We start from the raw sequence: 12443 nt of genomic DNA, 5'->3' as shown, positions 1-12443 counted from the left end.
AGATTTTCAGTACAAATCGGCAATTTCATACTTTAACCCCTATTATTATAAAAATTAAAATAACTGAAAATACATACCTTATTTTAAGAATTTAATTAAATAAATATCCATCAAATTAATTATTAAAAACATAAAAAAGTCATTTAAAACATACCAACAACATAACAATATTAATTCTTATGTCAGAGACAAATTATTGTAAAAATCCTTCTAATAAATTACACAAATTGGTCTTCTTTCAGAGTCAGTTCTCGTAATTGAATTCTTAATTTTGTAAATTGGGTTTAATTTTTATAAATTACTTTTTTTATTTTTGAACTCCGATGAAGACAAATTTTTTATTTGCTTTTTATTTTGTTACAGGGGTAATTTATTACACAATTTGATTTTAATGTATAAACGGTGTTTTTCATTTTAAATTTATTTCCTAGATTGTTAGAGATGTTAGTATTTTTTTATAATTTTCCTTCTTTTGCCGTTGATTAACTACCTCTCTGTTCTCCCGCTAAATGACTAACCTAAATGTCAAATGAAATCACCAACTTCTTGCTAACTTCAGGTGCATTTTATTTTTCAGTATTCCACCCGTCTTTGCTTATATATATTGTATATTTTTTATATCAGGGTTGTTGCGAATGTCCGCATCCGCATCTGCGGGAAATTTGTATAAAATAAAATATCCACATCCGCATCAGCTTCCGTATTAATTGATACTGATATTCATTGCGGATATTCGTGACATTAATTTACAAACCACTCAGAAACAGACTGCAAGCCCAAAAGGCAGCTCAGCCGTCGCGTCGTTCTTATCTTTGAGAAAATTCCAGTATGATTTCATGCAGGTTATTTTTTGTTATTGAATGTCACAAAACCATTTTAAAAAATCAAAATCATTTCTTGCTCTTAGGATCTTTTTCTCGCATCTCGATCGCATGAGCATCTGCAGTTGTTAAAATATAATATCTGCATCCGCATACGCATCCGTTGATGTATAAAACACTTGTATCACCAACAGCCCTGGTTTTTATAAATGTATCTTGGTAAATATTAACCCTATAACAATTGAAATCCTACAAAGCAAGTAAAGAACCAAATTTTGTGAACATATATTTCAATATAATAAGTAATTATGTACAAACATAATAGTATGGAAATAATTTATATTCACAATAAATTTACATAAATTATTTACCTCTATTATGTCAGAAAAAAATGAAAATAAAACTCAAACAAGCTCCTCTTAAAATAGCTTTAAAATAAAATTGTATCTTACAATTTGTTTAAAAAAAATATTTAACCAAAATTTAAATTACGTTAGTTTTATCATCCTTATATCCTACCAATTTCTCAGCCAAGCTCCATAGATTTCTAGCAAAGATCACATTGTGGACTTGGTACATAACTGAACGCGGCTTACAGTCGATAAAGAATTCACCAGAAACACCTTGACACTCGTCAGATACAGCCAAATAAATGACTGTCTGGGCTCCTTGTTCCTCTGTTCTACAGCAGATCCAGCACCACAACAAATAGGGGTACATGATCCACCACGAAGTTTCATCCCGCACTATATTAGTCTTAATAACCCCAGGATGAACGGCATTCACTGTCACACCAACATCTTTCACCCTGCGGCTCAACTCTTTTGTAAACAATAATATACACAATTTACCATTACAATAATTAAACGTGTCACTGTAATAATTTACTTTATTCATTTTAACCAGATCCACAGATCCGAGGTAATGAAGAATGGAAGATAAGTTGACCACACGGCCTTGTGACTTTATCAAATGAGGCATTAAAAGCAATGTCAATAAGAATGGTGCGAAGAAGTTAATCTGCATACCCTCAACTATATTATCTTCGGTGTAGTTACCAGTATTACCGTGAACTCCTGCGTTATTGATCAAGACGTCAAGACGCTGCTCAGTTTCTGTGAACTCATGAGCGAACTGTCTCACTGATGTTAACGATGATAAATTTAAATGCATGTAAATCACTTCACGGTTCCCTGTTTCTGCGATAATCTTGTCCCTTGCAGTGGTACCACGTTCATCATTCCTACAGGCGAGGATCACTCTTCCGCCTCTCGAAGCGAGGTCCTTGGCTGTATGAAAACCGGTGCCAGTGTTACTACCAGTCACTATTATCACTTTTTCTTTCATAGACGCCTTTGAGTCGCACATTTTGATGCATGTTCTCATGTACAATCGCACACACAGCATGAGCAGATAGATTAATAAAAATGATATAAGAATTAATAAAAAGAATAAATGAGTCCATTCCATGGTTTTGACGAGCTGCGTGTGCACGACGACTGTGTTTTTGTGACTGCGGCCGCTGTGGTGCCCTTGTGTTTTAAAGTCAATCGCCAGTTCCGCGTTATTAACCAGACTGGTTAGAAATCACGTTTATTATTTTTTTTTGGTTTAAGACGTAACGATGTAAATGAATAAATTAAATAAAGAGGCTTTATATATAAATCTTCAACACGAAACATACAATATTTAAAATAAAACAATTGCTTAAATCCTTCTTAAATCTATGTTGAAGAAAAGGTCAGCAATTTGCTGGTTTTTAGGCTTCATGTAGCAAGTATTCGCTGTTGGAGACACCGAGCGTATAGCGAAACCGGTATGTTTTCTATTAGATATTATATAAATAAGAGGGTATCTTACTCACTACATACATTTACATTGAATCAGGGTCCTAACTGAAAATCAGTGTTGGGAATGCATCACGTTTTCCAGCAAAAAATACTGAGTTAGTAACCCTTTTTATACCGCGGCCAGCACCACACAAAGTATCTGTTTGTTTGTTTGAATGTTTTTTTAATCGACTCCAAAAAAAGGCGGAGATTCACAATTCCTCTGTATGTTTCTTTTGTACATATGTTACGCGATAACTCCAGCATTTGTGAACCGATTTTGATGATTATTTTTTTGTTGGAAAGGGTTTTTTTTTTTGGAGAATATATTCCACCTCTAAGAGTGGCAAACTAAGGGATGAATAATAAATCGGTTACAGTGCATTCCTGTAACCGATTGCAACAAACCTTGGCAAATAAATGTAATTCCGCGATCTTTTGAGGTTTTTTTAATATTTAATTAATAATCTCAGTACGGAGTACGGAGTACCCGTACTGAGATTATTAATTATGTTTTCCTGTGCTTTTTATTCCTTTTTTTTTTTATTTTTTCTTTTGTAATATGTAGTGGTAAATAAATGTATTTTCTTTCTTTTTTCTAAATAACAATTATCAGACCTTGCAACCTCAAATGACATACGTACCGACCACCGACCATACTGCACTTAGCAGCAAAGAGTTATTGTACTGGTATGTAGGTACATAGAATACAACATTAAACGAATTTAGAGCATTTTCGATTCTAATAATTTATTTTTCATTTATTTATTTATATTTTGCACATGGTACATTAATTTTGTATGGTGCACGGCCCAGTCAGGGTGTAACAAAGAGACTTAAAAACTATTTACTAAATTGTAATACTTCATAATTTACATACGCAAATCAATTATTTCTTTTTTAACTATTTGTAGCGTTCGTCTAGGAAAGTGGCGGAAAGGAGGGTGTCGGTCTTAGCTCATCCATATCATTATTATCATTGGTCTTTCACTGGCGTTTCATTTTTAGTGCTCATTTCTAAGACAAAACATAAAATTATCAAAGTTAATTTATGCAAATCAAATATTTTTTGCGTAGCTCAGAACAGATTAAAATATTGACCAATTTAATTTATTTTATATCTCAACGAAAGAGGATCAATTAATCATTAAAAAAAATTATAGTTTAGATTTTCTTGTCTGCAGCTTTTGCAAATTCAAAAATATCATTTAAATACATGCCATACTTAAAAATAACAATCAACCGTCATTATAACGACGTCTGTGGTCGAGTGGTTCACACATAGGTTTTAATGGTGTCGCCATCTCTAGGATTCCTTGTTCGATCCTTGGCCAAATCAAATAAAAAAATCCGGGTCAAATAGTAGAAAACTAACTTTTCACTTCTCATGCTCTTAAAGTTCGTTTTTATGCTGGGTGTAGGCTAGTGCATAAAATAAAATCGTCGTTTAAGACCGAGGCAACGACGCCTGCGCCAACAGGCACGCACACTAGAACTTTATAAAATAAAGTACAAGAAAATCCCGTAACTTTGGAGGCATCTCAAGTTCATAATAAAATACACTGAATATGTCAGGAAAAACCATTACATGAAATATGTCTAATTGTTGTAATTTTACATCCAATTTTAATTAAATAATCGTTCATTTGTAATATTACTGTTTAATTTCCTCGCAATCGAAGTGAAAAGCAGAGTGTATAACTCGTTCATAAAACCCATTTTACCGTCGACTTTAGTATCCACTCTCGCCTGCAGCTCGAGTGGATATAATCGTCTCGGGTAAAATGACGCGTTTTATGCACTTGTTATACAATCTACTATTTCTGCATTGTCTCGGGTTTGGGTGTTTGTGGTAAACTATTGTTGTTTCCGATTTTCATAACACAAGTACTTTAGTTTTTTTTTAATAATCACAACAGGTGACGGGACGAACAAGTCGTACACCTGATGGTAAGATACACGCCTGTCCATAACAGTTGCGGTGCCCCTATAAGCTTTAAATCGCAAAGATCTGAGGGGCACTGCCACTGCGCCCGTCACCCTGAGGCATAAGTAGACAAATCCCACGTGCCGTAATTTCACCACCGCCCGTACCCTTCAAAACAGGAACACAGTAATACTGACATTACTGCTTGGTGGCAGAAATAGGTAAGTGGCAGTACTTCCCTGGACGAACTCTTTCACATGGAGCTCTCCTGCTGCTAAAGTTGATTAAGTTAGTTACTTACTTTGGGATCAGAGCAACGTACGTGATATTGGCAAGTATTTATAACATTTTATTATTCGACCTTATGGACTACTATAAAACCCTATAAAACCCTACTCACAGTGTGCAGAGAAAGACAATCTTATTAATGACAAAGACAACCGAAGGGGAAGGGAATGCTCATCACGGTCCGTATATCAATGACTCTGCACGCGTTCTGCAAACATACCTTGCAACTACGATTTTTATTCATTAGTAGCTATAGGTATTCACACGCTATCGCGAGTCTAAGCGCCCAGTTACACGAGGCCAAAGTTTTCGCGCGTGTCGCCGCCCCGGGCCGCCGCGTAGAATAAACTCAAGCCAGACTCGCCCGTGTGCCCGGAACGTTCATTTTAGTTAAAACGTAAAAGCTAAACAAATAGAGCGTATTTTGCCATGACAGACGCACGCGGTCGAATAAATGCGTCCTAACGCGTGTCATCTGAAACGGCCTTCACACACAAAACTTAAAATCGAACGCAGCAATTGTCAGTCTGTCTCGTACTGAGTAGATAATTAATTATAAAAAACTGTTCTCAATGTAACAATTTATTCACCAAACACCTTTCCTTGGGATAATATTATTTGATCCTCAAAAATATAAATTATTTATTGTAAATGTGCACTTTTTAAATAAACGATATTTTTTATGTCTGATGACTATATTAACTGTTCCGTCTACATTAATTGATCTATGGATAAATTATAAATGAACTGCATTCAAGGTAACAACTATCATTATGTTTAAGTATGTTAAATTAATATTTGATCGTCAAAAACAGATAGGTCAAATTTTGGTTGCGCCCTCCATTCAGTAGCTTAAGTTAGGTTAGAATATAATAAAGCAGAACCAGAAGCGAATTTGCTTGCGTTTCTGAATGGTTTCTGGTTTTTTTATACTCATTTGTACAAATCGAACATTAGATCAGAACATGTTAAAATTACATTGATTTAATTTAAAATGATCATTAAATACATGCCCTTTTCCTTTGATTACAATCTTAAGACATTGAAGAAAATCGTAGTTCAGGCGCGCTCGGGCACAAACCAACCGTGCAGGCATCTAGGCACAGACGAGGGTGTGGCGAACTCTGCGCGTGCAATCTCGCGCAAGGAGCGCGCGTCCAGCACCAGCAGTGCGACAGCCCGCGGCTGATTGCTGCCCCACACCAGCGGGCTCAACAATACGCCCTCGTCTTCTTCCTAAAATATAAAATTATTGAATTTAAAAAACTACACTTCGCCTAGGACTAGATATTACTGACGATTTACGGAAATAAAATTTTCTTCATTTTAGTATTCGTAGTAAGTAGGAAACTACAAAAAATAAACTTCAAAGTTGTATCGTACGAAAGTGATCGAACCCCAATAGGCGCCATATACATACACTGATTTCAGCAAAGCGTTCAATAAGGTTGACCCTATTTAATCAACAAATTAAGGCAAATTACGGGTCATTCCTTGGATAGGTCGTGTTCTAAAGTACAACAATACAAAGTAAACAGGGCGGGAGTGAACGAGAGATCAAGAGAAGGACTCAAATGGCCAAAGCTGCTATGAGCAAATTAACGCACATCTGGCGTAGCAGAAAAGTCTCCCAACTATACCAAATCGGGACTAGTGGCGGGCATTGGTTTTCTCGATTTTTCTATTCGGCTCGGAATCGTGGTCGATCCGAGATTCAGAACGAAAAAATGCTTTCGAGATGTGATGCTGGAGGCAGATGCATACCATGAACCGCTACAAGAACAAACTAATCCATTCTTAAGCAGCTCAGCATCACAACTAGACTTTCCGAAATATGCTATCAGAGAATTCTGAAGTGTTTTGGTCATTTGGTCCCGGGTTCGAGTCTCAGGCTGGCAGAAATAATTATATGGCCTACATTTATTCCTCTCGTGAGTTTGGGTGTAATTTGCGGTGTTCTATGTGTGTGTCCATGGCACCCGCGACTGAGGGTTTTCCTATTGTGGGACTATGAGTGTATGCGTTATTTATTTATTTATATACCTAGTTTGGTTTTCGATAATATGTGATTGACTTAAGTTTTTGCTCAAACAAAATAGGATGAAATAATGTATTTTCATGTTGTAACCAAAAGACGATCAGATTTTTTTATTTAAACATATATATATATATATATATATATAGCCAATAGGATAAAATATCTTTCCACTGGAACAGTTTTTTGAGCGTGTCTTATTAAATAAGGTGTTTCAAATAAAAACAATGATTGGATAATATTTTGCTTGTACATGCACACAATTTAAGAACAATATAAAACATCTCGCATCATACGCGGATTGCGCAAGTTCGATCATGTGTCTGAACATAGGAGAATGCTACAGTGGCTGCCCATCAAGTTGCGCCGTGAAGAGGACGTTCTCGGTATTCTCTATAACGTTCTATAAGACCCTCGTACACCACCTTACCATAGAGAACGTTTTCGCTTCCTCGGGGAGGATCACAACCGTGAATTTAGGTCTAAAATGGATAACCTACTGAAACCACCTTTCACTCGCTCGGAGTATTTCAAAAACTCTTCTACGATTAAGGCTGCACAACTACGGAACTCCCGGCTGAAATCCGACGTTCAAAGTCGCTTCCCATTTTCAAAACTGGATTGCGAAAATATCTTCTGACACTGTCCTAGTCTGCAACGTGTATTTATTTATTAGTAAGTATAAGTTTATCTAGGTATATTTATATATACTAATATACATGTAGGTATACTACTTTGGTGCTTGGTGTAATGAACTGGTGTCCGCAACTCGACGTCAAGGCACCTATTTTGCGTGTGGTAGGTATACTATATCGTTATTTATTATTTGACAAAGTATCCCGCTCTTATTAGTTTTCGTACATCTCAAAGGTTGTCTGGAAGAGATCGCCCTTAGCGATAAGACCGCCTTTGTCCACATTAGTTTTAAGCTGTCTATGTACTGTGTTTGTTCCTGTGTGTGAGTGTGTTCTATCTATCTATTTTTAGACCTTTTCACGTTTCTGCTATTCTTAAAATCGTTTTTGTAATGGTATCGCTTTTATTTACATTTTTGGCCTTCGATATTATCTCAGAGTATAGTTATATATTCTTGTACATATTTTTCCTCGGTTATTCGACTTTTTCTCACCTTAGCATTAGGCGCTGGCACAAATATAGGTTCACTAAGATAGCAATCCACAGCGTCCCACGTTTTTACTTCTCCTGTCATCGTATCCACTTTGATCAACTGAAAATCACAATTAATAGTTCAGTCGAAAACTTCGCTGGTTTTGGTAAGAGCTGGAGTACTAATTAAGCTTACCGAGCCAGGATTTCCGTCCACATCTGAACTGATGGCGTAAAAATATCTGTATGGTCGTCCTGCAGTGTAAAAATTAAATTAATATAATGTTGTAATGCAAATATATGCAAAATCTAGTCAAAACAGATGCGTGCCAGTGCCAACACGACAATAAATACAGTAGAAGTGGTTAGTTAGCGCGTGCCAACTGTAGGCGTAGTTCCGCCTACTTGAGCTCAGTCCGCCATTTTCGCTTTGTACGTTATGGTTCTGTCAATTCTTTCGCGCAAATTCTCTAAAATCGTGGAAAGATGCCTTATTTGGAGTGCAAAAATGATAGCCACACCGGTAAGTCTTATTTTAATTTTCTATAGTTTTAGTCTTACTAAAATATTCCATTTTCTGTTTATCGAATTGATTCTTTTTGCTGTAACAAACGAAAGTAAGTATTATCCCAAGTCAATTTGGTCGAGTTTATCTTTTGGAGAACTAAGTAAACATCTTGAATTTTCCACCCTAGTAGCGAACATAAGAGTAGCGAAAGAAATGTTTCAAGAGTCTTTTATTAATTTTAAACTTAAGTGATCGAAATAAAATTCATTATGCAATGTGTACGTTAAAGACATCTGTTGTCGAAAGGATCTTACTTTCTATTCGTTCAGATGTTAGTCCTTCGTCGTAGTCCAGCTACTGGCAGCAAGATTAAAGCACGTTGAATAAAATTTCAATATAAAATCAAAACGTCGTAACTTACAATAAAAGTTATTATTGAACTTTCAACGATATGACGACTGGGTAAAGTTTAAATTATATTCACAGTCCAGAATGAGTTACGTCTTTTTAAATTAAAAAGTACGACTAATCATTGTCAAGATTTCATTTGTTTGTGCACGTTTTGGCGACAGCAGTTGCTGAGTATTAATCGAGGCGTAAGGCACTTCCTTTCTCTTCCATGTACATGCCCATATCTGTGCCTGGCAGATGAAAGATAACTAGCGTGTGTAATGGTATACCAGTAATAGACATGTTGAAATTTATGATCACTCATCAATTAGTCGTCAAACAGCCACTTCCTATGAAAATCTTGAAATCACGGTTTTCGTGCGGTTGAAATGCCTGCAGTTGCAGTGCCACCCAGAGTTTTAAGTCGCAAAGACCTGAGGGACACTGCTACTGTACCTGTCACCCTAAGACATAAATTGACAAGTTCCATGTGCCAGCAATTTCACCAGCACCCTTATATTTCAAAACCAGAACGCTGTAATGCTTTTTTTATTAAAAAATAAGCGCATTTGACTTTCGTCTCACCTGATAGAAAGTGACGATGAAGTCGACGATGGAGCATACACACCTAAATAGTGCCTATTCACTCTCGCCTTGAAAAGGTCCAAGTTACAACGTTCAGGGAACAAGTCTGCAGGCAGGGAATTCGACTCCATAGCCGATCGCCATATAAATGTGGAAGCGAAAACTTCGTGCGAATCGTTAGAATATCCACAATATAGGGTTGGAACTCCAACCTACGTCTGGCCCCCCGATGATGGAAAGGAGAATAAAATTAGACGACAGGTCCATTCCAAGTAGCTGAAGACAGTCGGCTATCGGTATGGATATACGAGTATCACGAAAAGTCGGAGTCAGCTCAAAGGGACTGTTTTGTGGAGAATAGACACGCTTGCGATTTGGTAGCGTTAAAATTGACAAGATTGACATCGCCCCAATTGGAGACCGCCTTAAATGTCAAATCCAAACGACTAACCATGGACTCTCAACAAGACTGGATTATTTCTCCACGGAACCAGTGTAAGGTAAAGAAGGTAGTATGTTCCTCGTGGCATACAGACGCGAATTCTCTGCAATGAGTGAGGCAAAGAGAGTCGCCTTCTCTTCCGGAGTATGAGCCAGCGAGCCATCTGGCCTCAGCAGAGGTGACAAAGAGGGGCGACTAAAGTTTGTTTCAACGTCTTTAGCTAGGGACCAAAAGGACTCCCATTTGCTCCCATTACTGCTTAGCGGTATAAAGAGGTAAGGTACTTCTCTGGACGAACTCTTTAAAAAATAGAAGAATCTCACCATTATACAGATCATAATGTATCCGAGGTGTCTCGCAGCCATAGTCTACCAATACAGTTGCGTCAAAATAGGTTAATTGGGGTGCGTTCAGGAGAATCTCGATCCTCTTTGGTCGACTTCGGGTCCATTCTGCGTAGTTCGTGTTACTTTGCATCGTCTGGAACATTCGAATTATCAATTTCATAAAGCTACCGACTCTTAAGTTGTAAAGTTATCGCTGTAAGGAAACTTTTTCATAGCTGTGATGTTATCTATGTATTATTATTACCGATTAATTATTTGTTGGTAAAAATTAAAATACGGAATAGTTATCTTGTTTCTTTAAATTTCAAGTTTCTGCACAAAATTTACAACATTAAAATAAGGAAAATATGCAGTTAATTTCATTCCAACAAAAAAGATACACTGTTATTCAGGACGAGAAATACATTTGACAGACCTATGTTCGAATCATTAACCATATTGTGATGAGTAATGACGTAATTACCTCAATAGCATGTGTGTACATGGCATCCATTGCTTTAGCGTCTTTATACGCGCATAAATCGACCACTAGCTTGCCATCCTGCTCGAAGGTGTTAATGATGTGTAGGTAAAAGAGAGTCTCTGTGCGGTATCGCTTCACTTCTTCGCCTGTCTTACGGCTTATAAGAACAATATGCGTCTGAAATTTCACAAAATAGCACATTGTTGCAAAGGTTAGAAAGTGAATGCTCCCCCAGCCAATTTTGGCAAAGGTTATCACTTCAGCTACGATGTTAGCGGCGTTCATTGGCTTGCATGTGGCTTATGTAGCATAAGTGGAGTATGTAGTAAGACTTTCAGTTCGTTACGCTTAAAATCAAGCTCCTAGCGCCGTTCATCGTCAAAGTTACAGACTTTGGAACACCATACCTGGTCAACAGACCTGCACTCTCCATTCCGTCCGAATGGCAGTCTGCTACTACCATTGCCAAGGCTCTATATTGCACTTTTATCGTATGTAACATTGTAATAAATTGTAAGTAAAAATATGCAAATTTCCCCATTTTCAAATTGCTTAAATGAATGTAAGGTGCACTGTAAAAATAAACCTATTATATTAACATTGTGGAACAGATTCCCTTCTCAAACCCAATCTAGACCGTCGATTGCTTCCTACTATAAAATGTTGATAGCGCAATTTTTGCTGAACTCTCTCTGTTTTTATTTTATATATTATGTATAATGTATTTTTCTCAAACATCCTCGGAAATGTTTGTATTACTTTCCAAAAAGAACTCAGAAAAAGTATGTGTATGAAAGGTGCAACTCTGTGCCTATAAATATGTAAATCATTTAAATATACTCGTATCTATTAACAGAAACCTATGTAAACAGAGTAAAGATAAACGGACTATAGAGTTACCATACTTAACTTATTATTGTATGTTTGTACAATGCTTATAGTGAGAATCAGAATGGCGAGTGAATGTTAACGAATCCTGACTAATTTAGTATAAAAAATGTTCCTAAATGTACTATTTATTAACAGTGCAAAAAAAAAACTGTACCTCCATCAGAACGAAGTTATACATACGGCGCACTAAAAGTTTCAGGAACTGGCCACTTACATAAACAATATTTAAAACGTAATTACAACATTTGAAAATGGAACTCTTTGGCTGTAGAATACAGTTTGTTTCATCTTGTTTAAAAACAAGGGACAGTCAGATGAAACAAACTTAAAAAAAAACACAATGTAAACATTGTGGCGTCATTTTAGAAATTGGTTGTCTACATCATGGATTTAACTCGTGAAAATTTTCGTAGTATGATTTTCTACGACCTTAAGTGTAATTTCACAGCTCAGCGGAGCTTCGCTCGGCTTCAAACTGCTTTTGGCTATGAAGCACCATGCAAAACGACTATTTATAGCTGGTTTGTAGAATTCAAACGCGGTCGTGTGAATCTCAGTGACGAATTTCGTGATGGTCGCCCGTCAAAACATCGCTTTGCGCCGTATGTTCAAAACAGACGGGCATGTGACATATCAAGAGTTTCGGACATCTTTATAGGCATAGGCATTTGGGTGTGAAAAAGCTGTGCTCTCAGTGGATCTCACACAATTTGACTGAGGCTCAAAACACGGATCCCGTCACTTGGTGCAATGCCATGCTTACCAGATTCAAAGAAGTGGCGTCAAGTTTGGTGTGGAACATAATAACAG

The 12443-nt window shown here is 36.8% G+C and overlaps 1 protein-coding gene and 1 pseudogene across 3 annotated transcripts in view; both read right to left on the bottom strand.

Moving 5' to 3' along the window:
* Positions 1-1207: 1207 nt before the first annotated feature.
* On the bottom strand, positions 1208-2229 carry LOC113227069 (annotated as a pseudogene).
* A 3169-nt stretch (positions 2230-5398) lies between these two features.
* LOC113226955 (carotenoid isomerooxygenase-like) overlaps positions 5399-12443 on the bottom strand; it is a 34002-nt gene continuing 26957 nt past the window's right edge. For 2 of the 3 annotated variants that reach the window (XM_026459771.1, XM_026459772.1), the window contains 5 exons: positions 10743-10919; positions 10256-10412; positions 8204-8262; positions 8030-8128; positions 5399-6101 (listed from right to left, as the gene is read on the bottom strand). In XM_026459771.1, coding sequence (XP_026315556.1) covers positions 5925-6101; positions 8030-8128; positions 8204-8262; positions 10256-10412; positions 10743-10919 — 669 coding nt within the window. In that variant the 3' untranslated portion in view covers positions 5399-5924. Of the gene's footprint in view, positions 6102-7423; positions 7553-8029; positions 8129-8203; positions 8263-10255; positions 10413-10742; positions 10920-12443 lie in introns of those variants that run through there. The other variant, XM_026459773.1, reaches the window with a different exon arrangement.

This window comes from Hyposmocoma kahamanoa, unplaced genomic scaffold, assembly GCF_003589595.1.
Source record: "Hyposmocoma kahamanoa isolate Upper Pololo Valley unplaced genomic scaffold, ASM358959v1 202, whole genome shotgun sequence".
Taxonomy (NCBI): Eukaryota; Metazoa; Arthropoda; class Insecta; order Lepidoptera; family Cosmopterigidae; genus Hyposmocoma; species Hyposmocoma kahamanoa.
The sequence above is the reverse complement of the archived record's forward strand: the minus strand, read 5'-3'. Positions and strand labels throughout refer to the sequence as shown.